This window comes from Natrix helvetica, assembly GCF_964273705.1.
Source record: "Natrix helvetica genome assembly, chromosome: 1".
NCBI lineage: Eukaryota > Metazoa > Chordata > Lepidosauria > Squamata > Natricidae > Natrix > Natrix helvetica.
Genome location: NC_138548.1, coordinates 349,060,754 through 349,084,247, shown reverse-complemented (window position 1 = coordinate 349,084,247; position 23,494 = coordinate 349,060,754). Strand labels below are relative to the sequence as shown.

Genomic DNA, 23,494 nt, shown 5'->3' with positions numbered 1-23,494 from the left:
ACCTCCATTTCTTCCCCATCTATTTGCCAGGAATTGAGAGTGCCGGACGCCATGATCTTAGTTTTCTTAATGTTAGGTTTCAAGGCAACTTTTGCACTCTCCACCTTCACCCGCATCAAGAGGCTCTTTAGTTCCTCTTCACTTTCTGCCATTAGAGTGGTATCATCTGAATATCTGAGGCTGTTGATATTTCTCCCGACAATCTTAATTCCAACTTGTGATTCATTTAGTCCCACCATTCTCATGATGTGTTCCAGTGGTGGATTTCAATTTATTTTACCACCGGTTCACTTGTACATGCTCACATGTGCTCGCATGCGAGGCTTCTGAGCATGCGAAGAAGTGTCTGGGCAGGTAGGCAGAGCTTCCTATCACTGCCACTACCAGTTCGCCTGATTTGGGGCAAACTGGCAAAAATTCACCTCTGCTGTGTTCTGCATATAAGTTACATTGGCAGCGCAACAGTATACAGCCTTGGCTAATTCCTTTCTAAATTTTGAACCAATCAGTGGTTCCGAGTCCAGTTCTCACTGTTGCTTCTTGACCCACATATAGGTTTCTCAAGAGACCAATAATATGGTCTGGTACTCCCATCTCTTTAAGAACTTGCCACAATTTGGTGTGATCCACATACTCAAAGACTTTAGCATAATCAATGAAGCAGAAGATGTTTTTCTGGAACTCGCTAGCTTTCTCTATGATCCAGCCTATTTTGGCAATTTGATCTCCAGTTCCTCTGCCTCTTTGAAATCCTGCCTATACTTCTGGTAGTTCTCGGTCCACATACTGCTGGAGCCTAGCTTGTAGGATTATGAGCACAACTTTGCTAGCATGTAAAATAAGTACATCACCTTTTAGGATTTTGAATAGCTCAGGTGAAATACTATCACCTCCAATAGCTTTGTTGTTTCTCAGACTTCCTAAGACCCATTTGACTTCACAATCCAGAATGTCTGGCTTGAGGTCAGTGATCACCCCATCATGGTTATCAGGGATGTTAAGCTCATTCTTTTATAGTTCTGCTGTGTAATTTTGCCACCTCTTCTTAACCTCTTCTGCTTCTGTTGTGTCCCTGCCATTTTGGTTCTTTATCATGCCCATCTTTGCATGAATTGTTTCCTTAATACCTCCATTTTTTCCAAAAAGTTCTCTGGTCCTCCCCATTCTATTGTTTTCTTTTATATCTTTCCACTGTTTATTTAAGAAGGCATACTTACCTCTTGTAGCTATTCCCTTGAATTTTGTATTCAGTTGGGTGGATCTTCCTTTTTCTCCCTTGCATTTCACTTCCCTTCGTTCTTCTGCTATTTGTAAAGCTTCCTCAGACAGTCATTTTGTTTTCCTGCATTTCTTTTTCTATGGCATGGTTTTAGTTGCTACCTCTTGTACAGTGTTGTGAACCTCCGTCCATAGATTTAAGAAATCAGATCTAATTCCTTAAATTTATTTGTCACCTCTACTGTATGTTCATCAGGGATATGATTGAGTTCATACCTGAGTGGCTTAGTGTTTTTCCCTAACTTCTTCATTTTAAGCCTAAATTTTGCAACAAGAAGCTCATGATCTCAGCTACAGTCAGCTCCTGGTCTTATGTTTCATTTTGTACTCCAAGGCCAAACTTGCCTGTTATTCCAGTTATTTTTGACTTCCTACTTTAGCGTTCCAACTCCCCATGATGATAAGGATATCATTTTGGTGTCAATTTTATAAGGTACTGTAGTGCTTCATAGAACTGGTCAACTTAATCCTCTACAGAACTAGTGGTTGGGGCATGGACTTGGATAACTGTAATGTTGAACGGTTTGCCTTGGATTCAAATTGAGATCATTCTCTCATTTGGGGGATTGTGCTTTTTCTACTCTTTTATTGACTATGAAGGCTACTCCATTTATTCTGAGGGATTCTTGCCCACAGTAGTATACTTGATGGTCATCTGAATTAAATTCACCCATTCATGTCCATTTTAATTCACTAATTCCTAAGATATCGATGTTTAGTCTTGTCATCTCTTGGTTGACCACATCCAACTTGCATTGATTCATGGATCTTATATTCCAGCTTCCTATGGAGTGTTGATCTTTACAGCATCAGACTTTCCTTTCACCAGCAGATACATCCACAGCTGAGCGTCCTTTTGCCTTTGACCCAGCTGCTTCACTCTTTCTGGTGTTACTAGTACTAGTCCTCTGCTGAGTCTGTAGCACTAGTACAAACTGCACCAATTTCAAGCTCTACAGCTTACCGTCTAGGGCAGCGCTGGTAACTAAAACAGCTGAGGCACAGAAATCCACTGTGCTGCTTGAATCAGCTGAGCTGAAACACGCAGAAATTTAGGACAGGATAGGGTGGGGGCAGGTGGGGGGGCAACTGATCACAGGAACTACATAACTACATATGTATGTAAACACACACACAGACACACACACTTCACATACTTTGTGAATTTAAAATCTTTCAGCTCTTCCAATATTTACTCTCTGACTTTCAAATTATTTGGAGAAATTTATTTTGGAGAAATATGTACAAGTGCTGCCTTCTAGGCAAATCTGAACAATTTACAACTTGGAATTAATTCCATTTTCTTTTATACCTGTGGAATTTTATAGATGCTCATGACATTAGATATATGATCAAAGAGTTCAGAATCCATCTCTTCAAGAACTGCAAGCAGGTTCTTTTGTCTTCCACATCTGTAGTTTGGGATGTTCTCCTGCCCTGTAGAGAGCACATCCAGCATGGCCTCATATGTCATTCTTGCACTGAAAAAGTTCTGATAGATGTTGTAGCCCAGGGTGATGTTGGGTAAGAGCCAAGGATTCCGGTTGATTTCATGAACAGCCAACAAGAAGGGCAGAAGGTGGTAGAAGGTGTTCTCACTGCAACGCAAGAAATTTCATCATCTTTTTTTACTCTGTATATCAACGATTTATGTGATCAACTTAAAAGCAATTGTGTTCTTTTTGCCGATGACATAAAATTATTCAATTCTACAGATAATTCTGTTGTTTTGTAAAGTGATTTCGACTATGGATCTGAATGGGGATCTATTTGGCAACTTCAAATTTCAATTAATAAATGCTCTGTCTTACATATTGGTAAACGTAATCAGAATGTCAAGTATAAACTAGGTGGCATTAATCTAGCAGATGACACTCACTTTCTCAAGGACCTAGGTATACTTATCACTGATGATTTAGGCTCCAAAGCTCACTGTTGCTAAAAAAAGCATTAAGAGTGGTAAACTTAATTTTGCAAAGCTTTTTTCTGTAAACATTGTACTGCTAATTGGAGCTTATAAAATTTACGCTAGACCAATTTTAGAGTATTGTTCAACTGTCAACATGTCAAAAGTATATCCCCACCATGTATCTGACATCAGTACAATCGAGCGGGTTCAGAAGTATTTTGCGAGAAAGGTCTTGCATTCTTCTGTACTCTTGCACTCTTCTTTCACTCTTCTGAATAGAATTCCTTATGCTACTAGGCTCAAAAATCTCAGCTTGGATATCTTAGAACTGTGTCGCTTGCAGTCAGACCTAGGTATTGCATACAAAATTTTATGTAGTAATGTTTTACCTGTAAATGATTTTTTCTGTTTTAGTTGCAATAATATAAGTGCAAACGACTGCTTTAAACTCCATGTAAATCGTTCTAAACTTGAATGTAAAAAATATGATTTCTGTAACAGAGTTGTCAAAGTGAGGCATTATTTTACCTGATTCAGTTGTCTAAGCTACAAATTTTCACAGTTTCAGTCACAAATTGACTTCCGTGGACTTTACTTTATACTTAAATGGTCAGTAGAGGGAGTGTGCATAAGTGCACCAACAGGCCTATAGTCCCTGTCATTGTATTTTTTATTCTCTTATTCTTGTTTTTGTTTGACCAATTCCAATAAATAAATAAATAGGCGAAGCCAGAAGCCATGAAAATGGTTGGGGAAAAAGCAGGCTCTGCTGAGCCTTGAGGAAACCCAACCAGAAAAATCACTGTTTGGGGGTCTTCGGACTGAAAACCTGTCCTTGAGGGACAGGGGAGAAGAAGGGACAGCTCTGATGACCTAGAGGAACCGGCAGTTTCTTGGGAGGTCAGAGAAAAAACCTTCAAACTGGCATTGGGGGCAGCAGCCATAATTGAATGACTGCTACAAAGCTGGGGCAACTGGACTAAGTTATTGTGCAGCAGCGGTGCTGGGAACAGAGTGTTGAAACTGAATGAGTGATTGACGAACTCACAGAGAAAGAGAAAAAACTGATCTTATTCTTTAAAAAAGCCCCGGAGTGGAATTAGTGGCTAACTGGTATTCAGGGAATGTTATTGAAAAATTGGAAAAAGAAAGCAGAGGAGGTTAAGCACCAAAGCCTCAGAGGATTTTGTCTTCTGCAATTTGGAAGTGAAGAAAAATTAACAACTAAAATGAAGAGCCCAGGGGGAAGTCTCATTTCTCCTTATCTGATTCTATTCTTTGTGGATTAAAAGCGTTTTTGATGGCTATTGACAGCTAGCTGGGGATTGTATTGCGGTTTGGAGAGAACCATTTATAGGGGAGCAGAAAATAGAAATATAAAATAAAATAAAAATGGAAATATAGTGAATATATGTGGAAAAAGAAATCGAATGTTGTCCCTGTTAAGTAAGTAAGCTCCCCGTTAGGAGAGCGAGTGTGCAGAGAAGCGTAATGAGAGTGGTATGGACGAACACGCACAAACCAGCATACAGGGACACTGAATAGTATAAAATATAGTAGTTTACTATTTGGAAATATAGAGGTATTCAGAGTCCAGTTAACAGTCCAAGTCATACACGGTTCAGTCGTTCAGTTATCAAATAGTCAGTCTAGTACACAAAACAGCTAACACTAGGAAAATACAGTACCCCTCAATACACCGATCAGCGTCTAACAAACAGAGAGCTAACAGTCATTCTGGCTCCCTCTTATGGCTGCTTGAGTTAACAAATCAATTACATCTCTTTAGCATTTAAAGTAACAAATACATTTGTTACAATCATAGCTTATATATACATTGCCAAGCCAAGCCTAGGGTTACATCCCTAATAGTCCCGATTGTAATTGGAGCCCTTGCAGCAATACCTAACAGGCTACCTCACTATTTGGAAATTCTAAATTTATCGGAAGTGAACATTCTGACTCCACAAAAATCCACCCTACTTGGAACAACTTATATCCTCTGACGTTACCTTAACAGTTCCTAGGTCCTTGGTTAGGACTCGAGCTGTTGAGCTACCAACCAGCCCCAAAGGCTGTGAATCTCACCAAAGATTAACCACATAATAATAATAATAATAATAACAACAGGAAGGTAGGCCTCTTTCCTTCCCCATAATTTCTGATTCTTCCTTCATACCACAAAGCAGGAAGGTAGGCCTCTTTCCTCCCCCGGTTCCTGATCCTTCCTTCCTTCCTACCACCAAGCAGGAAGGTAGGCCTCTTTCCTCCCGCCCCCATTCCTGATCCTTCCTTCCTACCATCAAACAAGAAGGTAGGCCTCTTTCCTGCGTGGCTGGGCCTGAACAGCTATCTGGTGCGGTTCCTACAGTTATGATATTATCGTCCTTGAATCAGTAGTGGCTTAGCTCTGAGAACCAACCCAGGCACCTACCATCACTAATGATGAGAAGAAGCCAACAAAATTCCAATTTGGATCGGTCATAGCCCGGGTCAACAAGGACCACGTCAGATGCTATGGCTCCTGGGCATCTGTCAAAAAAAGGGGCTACAGGGTTCAGTTGTTACTGCCGGGGAACCAGGGCGAACAACTGCAAAGCTACTGGAACCAATGAGCAAAACTTGGAAAACCGAAGAAAATCGATAAATCCTCAAATATTACTACCAGGCAGAACCAACAGCCAGGGGATTTCAAAAAAGAATGATGCAACTGTGGAAGGAACAACACACAGAAAGTGACATAACTGAACAAAGATTAATGGATCAAAGACGCTTCATCATCCGTAATAAAGTTTTCACAGAAGTGGAAATGCAACATCTAGAAATATTAGCTAAAAAGAAAACAACAAGTGATGATGAACAAGCTGAAGAAATTGCTCCAACACCTGAACGCTGACAGCAAACCGTATCAACCATTAGCCCCAGTCACTGGTATTTGTAATGCACTTTTGAATGTTCAGTTGGCTGAGTTTCAATAGTAAAAATAATAATAATAATAATAATAATAATAATAATAATAATAATAATAATAATAACAACAACAACAACAACAACAACAACAACAACAACAACAACAACAATTCTAAATTTATCTGACTTGAACATTCTGACTCCACAAAAATCCACCCTACTTGGAACAACTTATATCCTCCGACGTTACCTTAACAGTTCCTAGGTCCTTGGTTAGGAGACAAGCTGTTGAGCTACCAACCAGCCCCAAAGTCTGTGAATCTCACCAAAGATTAACCAAATAATGATAATGATAATGATAATGATGATGATGATGATGATGATGATGATGATGATAATAATAATAATAATAATAATAATAATAACAACAACAACAACAACAACAACAACATCAAATGGAAGATGCTGAAAGAGCACATTTGCCGGAGCTGAACCAAGTGAACCGGAAAGAATTGGGAAATGTATTAAAAACAGTCAATGAGACTGTGCAAACCATTGAAACCATTACATTAGCTGAAGCAGACCAGCTGATGTATGCAACAGCCTTCATGACTACCAAAGAATTGGGTTTGAAAATACAAAAGAACCAAAGAGGTAAGAAGGGGAAGCCCAAGTGGAAAATTCGGATGGAATTGAAGATCAAAAAATTTCGAGAGACTTGGGCAACTTGAAAAACCTAAGGCAAGGTCAGCTAAAGAACAAGCAGGTCAAAAGCAGCCTGGAAGCAAGATACGATTTGGAGAACAAGGAGATTGCAGGACTAATTGAAGAGCTGAAGCAGAGGTTTGTTGCCATTGCTGAAAAGATTAAACGATATGAAAATCCAGTAACTCAGTTCAAGGAAAACTCACAGTTCAGATCAAATCAGCACCAGTTTTATAAGGGCTTAGAAAGTGGAGATGGAGTAACAACAAATGAAAAGCCTGATAAAGAGAAAGCTCTGAAATTCTGGAAGAACTTGTGGGAAAACAACAAGAAGCACAACAGAAATGCAAAATGGATCAAGCAGGTTGAGGATTCTATTAAAGTGCATAAAATGGAAAATGTGAAAATAACAAAAGAAATGGAGCAAAGGCAGTCAAGAAAAGTGAAGAATTGGAGTGTAACTGGACCAGATGAGCTACATGGTTTCTGGCTAAAGGCACTTACATATGTGAATGAGAGATTGGCAGCCCAAATGAACCAGATCTTAAACACACCTGAAAATGATGAATGGATGACAACTAGAAGGACATTTTTGATCCAGAAAGATAAAGAAAGAGGAAAGGATCCTGGAAATCATAGGCCAATCACCTGCTTGCCAACAACACACAAGCTCCTTACTCGCATCACTGCAAATCAAATTTAGGGATACTTGAAAAGAAATGACTTGCTTCCTGTAGAACAGAAAGGATGCTGCTAAAATTCAAAGGGAACAAAGGACCAACTGCTGATTGACAAGTTAATCCTAAAGAATTCAAAGAAAAGACGAACCAACATGTTCATGGCTTGGATAGAATATAAGAAAGCATTTGATTCATTTCCCCACAGCTGGATCAAGAAATGCCTGAAAATCTTTGGCATCAGCAGAGACATACAAAAATTCATGGAAACTTCAATGAACTTCTGGAAAACGAAGAAGACCTCCAAGGTCCCTTCCAACTCTGCTACTCTAACATATCCCTTTTATTTAAGCCAAAAGGAACAGGAAAGCCACAAAAGTGGCAAAAGTGTTAAAGTGTGGAAAGAAAGAGCGGAGTGGGTGGTAGGAATTATAGAATAAATGTAAGGAGGGGGAAGAAACAGTGGGGAGAAAATACACGAGATCTCCCTCTATTCTCAGGTATTCGTTCAATCACTTTATTAGGAGTTAATGTTTAACTATTGTTAATAAATAAATAAAATAAATATGAATAAACAGGTTGCTGACTCTCCACAGTCTCAAGGTAATCGTTCTGAAAGCAGACAGAACCCCATCCAGGTAAGGGTCATTGTGGGACAGTGTTGGCAGTGCCCAGTGTTGAGACTGACACTTGTGGAAGAACTTAAAAGGAACTTTTACAAAATCATCATGTTCCCCAGGAGCCTTTCCTCTAAAGGAAATTGGGAAAAGCAATAATGAATTTGCCTTTCTCAAGGTGAGGAATCAGGGAATGGAAATCATTTCTAGAAAAGATATTGGAGCAGGTAAATTCAATCACCAGAATCCTGGACATGTTGACAATTACCTTTTCAGTTGGTGGGTTGGAGACTTGGAGAACGAAAATTCATACAATCGAGCTACGATTCCAGACATTATTCCAGTAATCCAGTAGTCTCCTGGTTGGTAGTAATGGAACCATTCCTTTTCTTATATTATCACCTTAAATGGACATTTCACCAGCATACAGGCACAGGGAATTTGAGACAGAAGCTGAAGCAGAAAAAGCTGTATATGCAGCACCCGCAACATTTGACATACACTGCAAGAGATCCTTCCTATAGTTCTTTCTTCAGCACAGAGTTAAATCTCAGAGACTACAATGAAAGCAAAGAAGGTCCAGTTTGCCCCCAGATTTGGAAGTTTTATCTGCAATTTCAGATTGCTACAGTATTTGCCCAGCTTTACCCCAACCTATGCTCTCATCACAGAAGGAGGCTGTTACAAATCAGAGTATCAGGTGCTGTTTATCCCATTTGTTGTCACATTGATTGGCAACTAATTGTGGTGGTGGAAATTCCAAAGGAGAATAAATAATACATGCTTGTAAAAATTAGAAGGGGAATTGGGAATGAGCATTGTCACAAAAGTGTGCAGTTGGAGAAAAAAGTTTTGTTTGACTCAGGAGAATAATCCTAATTTGAGAATCAAGAAAGGAACAATTCAGGGAAGTTTGATTGTTTTCTTAGTCTGAAAATTTATTATTGAGATTCTAAAGCTTCAAATGTGGAAAAACAGTTCAATGTTCTTAAAGTAGACAATGAGCCTGTGAAGTTCCCAGAGGACGGCCTAATTAATTTACGAGCCTCCAGACATAGCTCAAAGGAAATCCAATCATTTATTAGGATCAACATTCTGGCGTGGACTCTGGTGGAGCCAAAACTGCTTTCGCTTAATTGCATTTGAACTTTACCCCTGTAATCCCCTCCCTTTTGTCCTGCATCATAATTCATATTCTCCAACTAGGGTCTAGACATGAGATCCGACTCCAGCTGAAGGCATGCATGGAATTTCCCCCCGCCCATGCCAGCCTGATAATAGTCATGGCAACGCTTTAGAAGTTGATGTCCAGCTCCCCTCACTTTCCAAAAGTGACCTGTGTGACACAAAGACAATTTGAGTACAGGTATATAACTTAAGGATGTGTCCCTCCCCCAGGCTTGCTTGGATTTTCTGCATGGAATTTTGCAATGAGGCAATCAGCCTGGATATTTGTACTTTTCACCCAAGATGCCTCTGATAATGGGTAGCCCTTCCACTTGATTAAGTATTGGAGTTGTCTCCTGTGCCACCTTGAATCGAGGATTCATTGAACTTCATAATGGGTTTGGCCCCTTATGACCATACGGCCCGGGGGCTCCCGGGGTAGTGGTCTCAAAAGTGGATCCGATCACAGGTTTTAAGAGGCTACTATGAAACACTGGGTGTATCCTCCCCAACAATCGAGATAGTTTCAATTGCACTGTGACTGGGTTGAATATCTTTACTATGGGGAATGGTCCCATAAACTTTGGCCCCAGTTTCTTGCTAGGCAGTTTTAATCTCAAATATTTTGTGGAGAGGTAAACCTTCTCTCCTACCCAGAATGGCCGTTGTGGAGCCCAGTGTTTATCTGCCTGTTTCTTATAGGTTTGTGCCTCTTTAGCCAGTGCCTTTTTGACATTTTCCCAGGTTGATTTCAGCATCGACATCCAATCAGTCAGGCTGACTGAGGAGGGGGGAATCCCTTGGATACTTAGGCATTGAGACGAAATCCATACCGCTCACTATTTTGAATGGTGTGAGTCCTGTGCTACTGTGAACAGCATTATTGTATGCGACCTCAGCAAAAGATAAAAGGTCTGCCCAATTGGACTGCTGATAGTTCACGTAACACCTCAGGTACTGCTCTATCATGGCATTCAGTCTCTCTGCTGCCCCATTGGTGCTTGGATGAAAAGCTGAACTAAGACCCTGAGATGACCCAATGGACTGCAGGAACTCCCTCCAGAACTTAGCCGTGAACTGGACCCCTCTGTCTGAGATAATTCTTTGAGGTACTCCATGCAGTCAGTACAGTAGATATGCTTCACGAACAGTTTTAGCCAGCTTGTGAGCCGAGGGGTTTCCTCCACTTTTGGCAACTCTACTATAAAGTCCATTGCGATCTCCCATGGCCTCATTGGCTCTGCTACTGTTTGTGGCAGTCCGGGCAGGTTTCCTGGTCATCTCTTCATTGTGGCGCAGATGGTGCAACTTTTCACGTAATTATCCACATCTTTGTTTATGCAGGCCACCAGAATTGCCTCCAGGCTGAGTGTAAAGTCTTTAGGAACCCAGAGTGGCCTGCCAATTTGGTAAACTAGGATACGTAGGGATTCTGGGATGTAGAGTTTCATTCCCTTCCTTGCAAGGTCATCTCTTTTCATCAAGATGTGTCGGTTGTTTTGGAACCAGGGGTCTGCTAGCAGTTCAGTTTTGAGTCTCATGGTTAGGTTGCTTGCGCGTTGGTTTTGCCGGTCACGGCATTGCTGCCTGGTGGTTACTTGGGCAGCTGTTTGAGTAGAGGGAATGATGGCATCCACTATGTGCTCCCGTTCGCATTTGTACTGAGGCATGCGGGAGAGAGCGTCAGCTAGAAAGTTCCTCCTGCCTGGAATGTGCTTTAAGACGAAATCAAAATGGTTGAAATATTGAGCCCATTGGACTTGTTTGGGTGATAGTTTCTGTGGCGTCCTAAGCGTCTCCAGATTTTTGTGGTCGGTCCAGACTTCGAATCGTTTCTGGCTTCCTTCCAACAGGTGTCTCCAGGTTAGCAGTGCCCGTCTCACTGTGAAAGCCTCCTTTTCCCATGCGGCCCATCGTCTCTCTGTGTCTGTGAGCTTGCGGGAGGTATAGGCACAGGGTTGTAAGTTTCCTTGGTTGTTTCTTTGGAGTAGCACCACTCCCACTGACACATCACTGGTGTCTGCCTGGATCACGAAAGGTTGCTTGGGGTCAGGATGCTTCAGCACTGGCTCCTTTGCAAACATTTCTCTTAGTGTCTTGAATGCCTCTTGGCAGGTTAGGTCCCATGGTAGGGGTTGTCCCGGATGAGGTTTCGTTCCTGGGCTCCCTGTCTTCAGGAGGTCTGTCAGGGGTTTGGCAATCTTCGCAAAGGAGGGGATGAATTGCCTGTAGAATTTCGCAAACCCTAGGAAGTTTTGTAGCTGTCTGCGGGTGCGAGGGGGACGCCAGCTTAGGACGGCTTGCACTTTTTCTGGGTCCATCTCTATTCCCTCATTTGACACTCAGTAACCCAGGTAGTCTAACCGTGCATGGTGGAATTCGCATTTTGATACCTTGACGTACAGGTTGGCTGCCAGAAGTTTCTCCAGTACTTGGCAGATCAGGGGTACGTGGTCATCCATGGTCTCTGTGTAGATAAGGATGTCATCTAGGTAGACGAGGACCCCCTTGTAGAGGTGCTCATGCAGCACCTAGTTTATTAACTGCATGAATACCGCTGGGTCCTCCTGCAGCCCGAAGGCATCACTTTGAATTGAAAGCTCCCTAGGGGGCAGTTGAATGCTGTTCTCCACTCATCTCCCTCTCTGATTCGTCCTCGGTAGTATGCTTCTCTGATGTCTAGTTTGGTGAAGACTTTTCTCTTGGCAAGATGAGACAGCATGTCCTTCATGAGGGGGAGGGGGTATAGGTTGTGTACGCACACCCCATTTATCCCTTGAAAGTCCACACATAATCTCATGGTGCCATCTTTTTTTTCTTTGAAGAGGACTGGTGCTGCGACCCGTGGCTTGGCTGGCTCAATGAATCCCCTTGCTAGGTTTTTGTCTATGTATTTGCGCATCTCTTGCATTTCCTGGGGTGTCATGGCATACAGTTTGGGCTTGGATAGTTTTGCCCCAGAGATGATTTCGATGGCACAGTCTGTCTCCCGGTGGGGAGGCAGAACATGGCACTCGGCCTCGCTGAATACTTCTGCAAGGTCCTGATATTCTATTGGAATCAGTTCAGCCTCTGGGGTTTTGTCAGATGTGGTTGCCAGTTGTTCTTGTGGACTCTCTTGGGGGGTTTCCAGCATGGGTTGTGCTTCTGCTTGCTGGTGTGGGAGGAGTTGGGGGCCCCTTGATATCCTAAGTCTGTGGGTACCCCCTTGCCACCAGATAGTTGGTCCCCACTTGTCTAGCTAGGAAAGTCCCAGTATGACTGTGTCTGTTATTTTGGGGGCTATTATGAATCGAATTACTTCCCAGTGATCTGCTAGCTCTAGCCTCACTGGTTCAGTCAGGTGGGTGGCATAGACTCCTCCCATTAGGGACCCGTTGACCTGCTCGATCCGGATTGGGTGGGCCAGTCTTTTTGCTCTGATCCCCAGTTTCAGGACTGTGCTTAGATTGATCAAGCACCTTGTGCAACCTGAGTCTATTAGGGCTTGAAAATCCCCCTGGTTTCCTGTTTTTGGGGCTGTGAGCCATATTGGAAAAAGGAAAGGGTGAATTGATTCCCTCACCATTGGGCCATTTTCTCTCTTGTCCTCACTGTCATATGATTCAGGTGACTGGGTGTCGTTGCCTGGGGTTCCATCACTTTTTCCTGAGGGTGAAGGGGCCTTTGCAGCCTGGAGGGCTTTCCTTTGGTGGTCTGTTTGGGCCCTTGCTCTGGTCGTGCGCTGGGCAGGGGGTCTGGCCTTGGTTTTGGGGCTAGGGTTAGGCAAGCAGCTGCCATGTGGCCCATCCCCCCACATCTGTAGCATTTCAGCGGACTTCGAGGGAGGGCTGGTCTCAGAGCCAGCTGTGGTTCCCTGCTTGCTGGGTGGTTTCAGGTCGGGTTGACCTCTCTCTTGTGTGTCCGGTTGCTTTGTCATGTCATGGGTGAGCAGCCCGCTATCGACTTTTGTTGCTACTCGGAACCACTCAGAGAGTTGATTTGGGATGTCGCAGTATGCAGTTACTTGGACAATTTGCTTGTCCAGGCTTGTTCTGAAAAAATGCACCAGCAGCTGCTCTGGTAAAGGGGGTAGCCTTCCTATAATCATCCTAAATTCATGGATGTGCTCTTTGATGGGGCGGCCCCTCTGCTTTAGGTTGCTGAGTTCCTCTTCTGCATATGGGTCCTCCTCCTCCACCTCCTCAAATCTGGCCTCTAGCAGTTGCAGGAAGTCATCTATGTCTTGCAGTTGGGGGGCTCTCCTCTTGTGGAGGGCTGCTAGCCATTCCCTTGCTTCTCCCTCTAGACCCTCTGTGATGGCATTCACCATGGCTCTGGGGGATGGGTAGAGGTGCCCGTAGCATTCTAGGTGGATATCAGCTGAATCAAGGAATACGGCTAGCTGGTCTGAGTCTCCATCAAACTTTCCCCTGAATTGGCAGCCTTAGCATGCTTGCACCTGATATGGCTGATCATCTTCACTCCTAGTTCGGAGAGAGGGAGGGGGTTGCCTGCTCTTGGCAACCTGCCTGCTGCATGGGAGAGGCACTGGTTGCCGTTTTGGGCTCCTTCTCCGTCTATCGAGAGGGGGAGAGGGGTTGTGCTCCAGTCTGCATCTCCTCCCTTCAACAGGATCAGATGTCCCTCCCCTCTCTTTTGGGCAGCATGATGGTCCCTCATCATGAAGGGTGGCTTGGTAAAAATTCTCCCTCTGTTGCTCTTTTGCACTCCCTCGGAATTCCATCTGGGGCTTTGGGAGCCTGACTGGTTTCCAGTCCCACCTCCAGTCCACCCTTGCCAGCTTGATTGAGACCCTTCCCTGTATCTGGAGACTAGGGCAAGGGAATTTCCACCAGTACTTATCTTCTCTTGCTTCTGCTTCTTAGAAGGGAACCACTGCTTGGCATTGAAGCATACCTCCAGCTGCAATCAATCTCTTGTTGCCTGATTTTCCCTCCAAGCAGTCCAAACATTAGGGGAGTGCTCAGAGAGCCTGGGCTTCAGGAAACCCATAATTTTTTTAAATAAATATTTTTTTTAAATCTTAATATATAGAATGTTATATGTCTCTTTGTTTTTCTCTGTCTCGATCTCTCCCTCTATCTATCTCATTTATCAATGAGTGATCTTACATTATCCAGCCAGAAGAGATCAATCAAATATATATTTGAAATTAACTATTTTCTTAAAAAGTCAAAACATCATTCCAGAAAATAAAATATAACATCAACCTACATAGCAACAAAAACACACATCAACATTAGCCATAGCCTTTAATTTAGTCTAAAACCATACCAGAATTTTATTAATGTCATTGATGATAGTTATGATTTAACATGAATTCAGATTGTGACAAATGAAGGGTATGGTTAATTCAAATAGTTTGAGTTGTTTAAGAAATTTTACTATTCAATTATTATAATTCAAAATTCACATGGAATGAAGAAAGATAAGCTACAACACATAAAATATTACTTCAAAGTATGTGATTTATACTGCATGTAAACTATGCAAAAATAGACACCAACATAAGGAGCCTTAATGTTATTTTAGCATCAGATGTCCTTTGGTGTTCATGGCAGGTCTCAGGATAATAATGTAGCATTTGGGGATAAAGATGCAGGCAAGTAAACCCAGGCTGGAGGCCAGGATGGAGAAGATCTGCACAGCCACCATGTATTTCCCTTTGGTGCTCAGGTAGGTGGGGACAAAGGAGATCCAAACACTACAAAAAACTAACATGCTGAAGGTGATCGGTTTGGCTTCATTGAAGGCTCCTGGCAGATTTCGAGCCAGAAATGCCACCAAGAAGCAGATTGCAGCCAGGAAACCCATGTAGCCAAGGGCAGAGTAGAACATGGTGACAGAGCCTTCATTGCATTGCAGCAGGATGTGTTCTGGTTGGGAATGAAAGTCAGAATCTGGGAATGGGGGAAAGATTCCCAGCCAAATGATACAGATGCATACTTGAATACCAGAGCAGGATAAAACAATAAAATTGGGCAGAGCCTTCCCCAGCCATTTCCTCATGCTGCTGCCTGGCTTTGTGGCCAAAAATGCAACTACCACCATTACAGTCTTGGCCAGCAAGGAAGACACAGCAATTGAGAAAACAATACTGAAAATGGTTTGTCGAAGGAGACAGGTCATTTTCATGGGGTGACCGATGAATAGAAGGGAGGTCAAGAAAGAAAGCAGGAGTGAAACCAGGAGGAGGTAGGTGAGGTCCCGGTTGTTAGCTTTGACTATGGGAGTTTCTCGGTATTTAATGAAGATTCCCAGAATAAAGCCTGTCATTAGGGACAAAGCAAAGGCAAAGAAAGCCAGGATGAATCCCAACAATTCTTCATAGGATAAGAAGCTTATATTTTTGGGGACACATTGATCTCGATTCTTATTGGAATACTGGTCATATGGACACTTTTCACAATGGGCTGCATCTGGAAAAAAATTGGTTAGCATGTATCTGTTTCTGCAACTGTAGGAGCATGAAAACCACATCAGAAATCAACTACTTCATTTTCAAGAAATAACAATAATTCTGCCCAGGGATATAACATTATACAACATTAGTTAAAATAATCAACACTATTTTTAAAGGCTGAAGATGAATGTGATTATCAGCTCTCAAAACTTCTTTCCTAAAACCAAGCAAGGAAGTCAATAGAAATCAGCAATCTTCCATTATTTATTTTAATGCTCACATCATCATCCAAATTTGCTGATAGTGCCCAATATGTGAAAAGTTTGTGAATGCCTTCAAAAAATGTAATGTTTTTCTTGCTTCGAATACTCCCAAAAAGCAATAGAGAATTTTGACTGAATTCTGTTTTTGTTTTTTTTGTTATTTTTGGAGCCACCTACTGTACCTTCTTGCCCAGAGTATGTTCCTTCCATACACAGAGAACAGTCGTAGCAGCAAACTGGGGCTCCCTCTCTCACAATCTTGGTGTAACCCGGGGAGCAACTTGCTGTACATCTTGAATAAGGTACCATCTAAACATAAATAGAAAGATTATTTCAGGATTTACTGAAATCAACTGGCTTCCAGAAACCCAGGAGCACCTTGAGCAAAATCAGTCAAGTGTAATGGCATGAACTTTAATTACTCTACTTGCAAAGAGCAAATGAAAGGGCATTCTCTTTCTCTATCAATCTTCATTTTAGATCCAAAACAGACTCATTTCCTTGTTCTTTCTTCCAAAGGAAAGCAGCTCCATTGCAAAAGGTGTTTCTCCTTAGAGCAGGTATGATAATGCTATACCATATATAGATATAGATATATATTGTCTCCATCTTTGCTTTCTCAGGAAACCTCCAACAACTAGGTTTCTCTAGAGTCCCCATCTTTCTCTTGTACAACTGATCATTGTATTATCATATGTAAATCAGAGGTGGTATTCAGCCGGTTCAGACCAGTTCAGCCTAACCAGTAGTGGAAATCGCCCCAGTTCTATGCCATCTTATTTAGGCACATTTTTTGGGCCCGGGAGCTAGCGCACAGCTAACCCTCAAGGCAGGACGCATGCCTGGAAGGGCACCCACGAAGCAAGCGGACACAGGAAGGGAAATGGTGATAATAAAATGTGAAACCCAACCACTGATGTTAATGACTTTTTTAGCTGCCCTCATTTCCCTCACCACATTCTTAATCATATCTTTCTCTTATGCAATTCAGTGGACTAAACCCTTCATATTCTGGATATTCTCCCAGATAGCTGATCTTTCTTTTCCCTTGAAGACATTTCGTGCAAAGAATTGGAAACAGAAACTTAAGTAAGAAGTCTGGGCGTGGCTTAGCAGTATTAAGCAATCTGCTGCTCTGTGAAGTAAACTATCAGTCTATCTGGGCTTGTCTGCTGATATGAAACTAACTGGTTGTGTTTGCCTGTAACTCTCCTGCCTTGTCTTTACTTGGAAGAACCACCTGTTGGTATTGTACATTTATTCATCTATTCTTATGTGTATAAAGAAATTAATGAATCCAGCTGAATCATCATCATGGATTTCACTTTGTGCAACAAACTGACAATATCTACTAAATTAATGAGGCTCTAAGTTCTCTTATTTGGAAGTTATTTCAATTTGCCTCAAGAAGTTTTATTTCTTACTGAGCAGAAACAATTCCACATGTAGAGATAAATAGAAGAGCAAAATCCCAGCAGCCTCAACTACTTTGTTAAATAATGTTGGCCATTGGATGGTAGTTTGATTGACAGAAATCTTGACTTCCGAGGAGGCTCGTCTTTCTACATTCCCAATTTTCACTCCCGCATCTGATTTGTTCAAAAGTGATGTCCACTGCATGATATCAAAGTCACCAACAGGAACTCCATTTTCTTCAAAAGAAATCCCATCTCTGGAAATATTGTGATGTTGGAAGTTTCTTAGGAACCTATGAAGCTGCAGAAACAAAAAAAACCATGACCATTTGAGCCTTTATTCAATGTTTTTCTTGCTATTATTCAGGATTGGAGGTTCTCTGAATAATTCAACCTCTTCAAATCACCACTGCCGTCTGAAACATTGATACAGTATTTCATGGGAAGTTTCTTTCAGTCATTCCCCAGGAATTTACAGCTCTTTTTCAAAAATTTCACTCACATGGTCAAGCTCGCCCTATAAAGTGACCTTAACCATGTTTCAGAATGCTCTCGCATTTGGCAACTCTAAATCTCAACTAACAAATGCTGTGTCCTACACATTGGCAATAAAAATCAGAGCACCAAATACAACTTGGGCGGAAACAATCTCGCACACGACTCTCATTCCATCAAAGACCAAGGAGAACTCATCTCTAACGATCCAAGCCCCAGAGCTCACTGTAACAGCATTACCAAAAAGGTGTTAAGAGTTGTTAACCTAATTTTGTGAAGCTTCATCTCCGGTAACAATGTACTGCAAACTAGGACATACAAATCGTTTGCCAGACCAATTCTCAAATACAGCTCATCTGCCTGGAATCCACTCTGTATATCAGACATTAATATGATTGAGCGGGTCCAAAGGTATTTTACGACAAGAGTACTCTACTCATCTACTCATAATAGAATCCCTAGAATAGGCTTAAAATTTTGGACTAGGACAATCTGGAGCTGCACTGCCTGCAGTCTGAGCTAAGCATGGTACACAAAATTGTTGGCTTAAACATCTTACCTGTCAATGACTTCTTCGGCTTCAACCTCAATAATACACTGTCAAGCAATTGATACAAACTCAAGGTAAATTGCTCCAAAGTCGATTGCAGAAAGTATGACTTCAGCAACAGAATGGTCAATGCCTGGAATGCCCTACCCAACTCCGTTGTTACATTCTTCACAGTTTGTTACTCAAAGCTTCACAGCTTAAATCTTAAACTGTCTACCATGGACTTCACCCCATTCCTAAGAGGTCCGCAAAGGGGGCGTGCATAAGCGCACCAGTGTGTCTACCATCCCTGTCCTACTGTCCCTATTTATCTGCATTCATTCCCTTTGTTCATGTCAATGTTCGTATTTATACCTGCTATTTTTTACATGTTTGACAATAATAAACAAACAAACAACATTCTTGAAAACATGGAATAGATAACACCACCATCAGGTGCCTTTGTAACTGGTTGACAAATTATATTCAACTTATTATATTCGAATTATATAGTCCTCTGGGGAGCCTCATCCACATGGAGGGAAATAAGCAATGGGGTACCCCAAGCTTCCATTTTAGGTCCAGCACTCTTCAATATCTTCAAAAAAGATCTAGGCGAGAGAATTGAAGGAGAACTCATCAAATTTGCAGATGATATTAACCTGGCAGGAATAGACAACACTCCAGAAGACAAGCTCAAGATCCAAAAATAATATTAAAATATATACTGAAATACTGAATAATTAAATAATGGAAGATTATAACCTAACATAAATATGTCTATTATTATTAGAACTATATAAGTTTTTGAAATGTTAACAAATACAGTTATCAACATTCTATTGATAGTACAAGGAATTACACCCAGAACATAATAATTGGCATAAAAATAGCATACTGAAATATTAAATAATTAAATAAGGAATAATATGCCTGTACCAAACAGGACACTGAGGCAAGCAGGTTCCTCAAATATCAGTTTTATTGGACATATCATATTAGCATATAGACTGGTGAAAACTGACTCTAAATGTTTCCACAGTTTTCACCTAATTAAAATTAAAAGTTTTCCTCTCCTTTCCAAACAATCAGTCACATGATCAAATGAAGGTGTCATCCGGTTGCCTGGTGATTTCACACCCTCCCTCCAGCCATCGGCGGGAATGTTCTTGGTCCCCAGCAGAAAATATTTTGTTTTGGCTACAAACCCCCAGATATAACTATTCCTCTCCTCCTTATCCCTCGACTCCAGTGTGGCAACACTGAACCTTCAAAATGGCCTTAGTGAGGCCAGCTTCAGGGTTGACACTCCCTCTCAAATACCACAAATTGAGCAACTGCTCTTTGGAATATCTCACCCCTTTCTACATCTAATTTAATATTGCGGAATTGGAAGGGGAGAATCAAAGGAAGCTCAAAGGAGGAGACTTACCTGCCATGGCTTTACAATCTGGGGTGATTGATGGTATCCAACTTGCATTCTCCTCTTACTCCGTTGGGAGGAAGAGGCAGCACTGAGGACCCAGGCCACAACTTGAATTATTTGGGAAATACTGGAGGAATCCTGAGACAGGATTCTTGCAATCACATCATGAGGTGGGAATTCCCAGTTCTCTTTTTCTCTACATTTTTTCCAAACTTTCTTAGATAACAGAGGGCTTGAATAGGAACATTGGAATGCTTCCTTTCCATACGATGTGACCATAGATGCATAAGATTTAAAGTCATAATACTGAGTCCTTCTCTTTGTCTGGATGAGGAAGGAAAACAAAGCATGTTTATTTTGGAGATCAACCGAGAGGTCAAAAATATTTACACTTAAAGCTGTCAAAGTTGTTGCAATCCACACCCTTCCCACAATAGAAGTATTAGTCATATCAGTTATTTGTATTATTATTGTTAACATTCCAAAGGCCTGAAAATCCAGTTGGCATACTATAATTTTTATTTGACTTTCAATCAAAGAACGAAACATTTTCCTTTTTTCTTGCATGAGAGTTTCTCCACCACTTGTCTGCATATTTGCTTCTGGGACAGTTCCTGAGAGGACAATACAAATCCCATTTTTTAGAGCGAGACCTTCAAAGCGTCTTTTGAATTTTTCTCCTCTTTCATTGTCCTGAGAAAGGAGGCCAATCCACGTCCATCGGAAATGCAGGAGCAGCTGGACAACGGCTGAGTAAGGAGGTTCTTGGTTTGGGGTCAACCGATATGAAAAAGGCAAATGATTATTTTGCTCAGCCATCTGGTTGATGACACTGTAGTTGATCTAAAGATAAAAGAGAAGGTATTGGTAGTTTTTGCCAGTTTTGATGATAAATGTCAGATGGTAAATCTAAGGGCCTTTCCCCATGGCTGAGAGAAGTTTCAAACAATAACTGCATGGATTTTGCTAGTTCCCATGACATTCTGTCCTGTTGTCTTGTATGCTCCCTTTGAAACCAGGGAGCTCTGAATTATCTGTGGGTAAGGTTCATGGGTGGTCCTCATAGAGCACACCCTCCTGGTCACATTATAACTCACCCATCCACTCAGCCCATTAGTGAATCAGAATAGAGCTGGAAAGTCTTCTAGTCAAGCAGGAGACCTTAGTCCAGGGGTATCAAACTCGAGGCCCGGATCCGCCCTGCAGGGTGCTTAAATGTGTCTCATGGGGCTGCCCTGAAAATAGCCCACAGTGCCTCTGCCATCGAAAAGGGAGTTAGAACATGAGTTCCGTCCCCCCCCCCCCCCGAGCTCTGTTTTCACTGGCAGAGGCTTGCAGGAAGCTGTCTCAGCTGAAAACGGAGCTCTTTGCTGGTAGAGCATTTGGGCTACCCCAGGAGCCCCTGACACAAGTGACATCATGGTGGCCATGTCCACCTTGGCCGCACCTCCCCCCAAGGTCAAACAGAACCCTGATGCAGCCCTCAATGAAATCGAGTGACAGCCCTGCCCTAGTCCTCCTCTTTATGGCGGCCTCTCAAACACTGGAATACTAGTATACACTCATGGGATATCTTTTAAAACTGACAAACACATTGATTTCTCATAGATTATTCTCACAGATATTGCTTTTTTTATTCTTTCATATGTTGAGCTTGAAATATTGTTATATCTCCCATCCAGCAATTGTTTAATATTGGTATTGTCAGCGTCCTAAATACCATGTATGAAATCAATCAGAGACCAAGGCAGAATCATCCTTAAAGTTCCAATTTAATCATACAGGCAAGTTAGCACGTCTATGGAATTTCAATTCTGATCTTCTTCCTGGAATTCCACCCAGTTGAAAGTTCATGATCTATCCCCACACCCACAAATCCATCACATGTTCCAATCATCATCTTCCACGCTGGCATCTACACCCCTCTGCTTCTGGTTAGGTGTCGAGGTGCGGAGACAAAAGATGACCTTGAGCTTCTATAATAGAATGACAACAAAACATTCCACAATTCTACTCCTTTCTACTCCCCTCCTCCCAACTACTACACTAATGAAACAGCATAAGAAATAAGAAAGTGTGGCAGGCCAAAGATCCTAAAAAGAACATAACTACAGGCCTGACAGGTATATTATTTCATTGTCTTCATTCATATAATTGATTTCAAATATTTCTATATAAACTCTTTAATTGGCTGAATTTCTTTCAGACATTTGAAATGCAGAAGTTGGTTTAATAACCACACTTTAAAGCAGATTCAGTGCCTGTCGAGACTCAGGGTAGTATGTGGGTGGGGAAAGAACTATGGGGACCACAACGGATTCTAAATGAGGATGAGGTATCGGCAGTGATGGGTTTCAAATAATTCCACCACTGGTTCACCAAAAATGTAAACGAGCAGTCTTTTGTGGCCTACTCCACTCCATGTCTGCTCTGCAGGACATCGGCTGCTTCTTTCTGCACTGTTGGGAGAGCGTCTTGTGTAATTTAGCAGCTGTGAGCCGCTGCTTTCCTCTAAGTCCCATCCGGAAAGCGCTGCGGCGGAGAGAAAGAACATTCAACATGGCTGCTTCTTCTCTGTGCTGCAGTGCTTTCTGGATGGGACTTAGAGAAAAGAGGTGGCTCACAGCTGCTAATTTGTACAAGATGCTCTCCCAGCAAGAGCAGCAATGGAGAAAAGCAGCTGCTGACTTGGAGAACACATACAGCCCAGGAAAATAAAATTTATCACTATCTCCATTTCTTCCCCATCTCTTTGCCAGGAATTGATAGGGCCGGATGCCATGATCTTAGTTTTCTTAATGTTGAGTTTCAAGCCAACTTGTGCACTCTCCTCCTTCACCCGCATCAAGAGGCTCTTTAGTTCCACCTCACTTTTTGCCATTAGAGTTGTATCATCTGCGAATCTGAGGCTGATGATATTTCTCCCGGCAATCTTAATTCCAATTTGTGATTCATCTAGCCCCACCATTCTCATGAAGTGTTCCAGTGGTGGGTTTCAATTTATTTTACTACCGGTTCACTTGTACATGTGCACATGTGCTCACACGTGAGGCTTCTGAGCATGCAAAGAAGTGTCCAGGCAGGTAGGCAGAGCTTCCTGCCCCTGCCACTACCAGTTTGCCTGATTTGGGGCGAACTGGCAAAAATTCATCTCTGCTGAGTTCTGCATATAAGTTAAATAGACAGAGAGACTTTAATAAGCCTTTTTAATTTCGAACTAATCAGTGGTTCCATGTCCAGTTCTCACTGTTGCTTCTCGACCCACATATAGGTCTCTCAAGAGACAAATAAGATGGTCGGGTACTCCCATTTCTTTAAGAACTTGCCACAATTTGTTGTGAGCCACACAATCAAAGACTTTAGCATAGTGAATGAAGCAGAAGAAGATGTTTTTTCTGGAACTAACAAGCTTTCTCTATGATCCAGCCGATATTGGCAATTTGATCTCTAGTTCCTCTGCCTCTTTGAAATCCTGCCTATACTTCTGGTAGTTCTCAGTCCACATACTGCTGGAGCCTAACGTGTAGGATTGTTGAGCATAACTTTGCTAGCATGTGAAATGAGTGCAATGGTGGAGTAGATTGAATATTCTTTGGCATTGCCTTCTTTGGAATTGGAATGTAAAATGATCTTTTCCAGTCCTGTGGCCACTGTTGAGTTTTCAAATTTGCTGGCAGAATGAGTGTAGCATTTTTAC

The 23,494-nt window shown here is 42.0% G+C and overlaps 1 protein-coding gene across 1 annotated transcript in view; it reads right to left on the bottom strand.

The window, feature by feature from the left end:
- LOC309401502 (uncharacterized protein) overlaps positions 1-21,227 on the bottom strand; it is a gene marked incomplete at both ends in the record, with an annotated part of 36,547 nt that extends 15,320 nt beyond the window's left edge. The window contains 4 exons of the mRNA XM_081970564.1: positions 2,591-2,876; positions 17,947-18,067; positions 20,451-20,640; positions 21,189-21,227. Coding sequence (XP_081826690.1) covers positions 2,591-2,876; positions 17,947-18,067; positions 20,451-20,640; positions 21,189-21,227 — 636 coding nt within the window. The remainder of the gene's footprint in view (positions 1-2,590; positions 2,877-17,946; positions 18,068-20,450; positions 20,641-21,188) is intronic.
- Between the last annotated feature and the right edge of the window lie 2,267 nt (positions 21,228-23,494).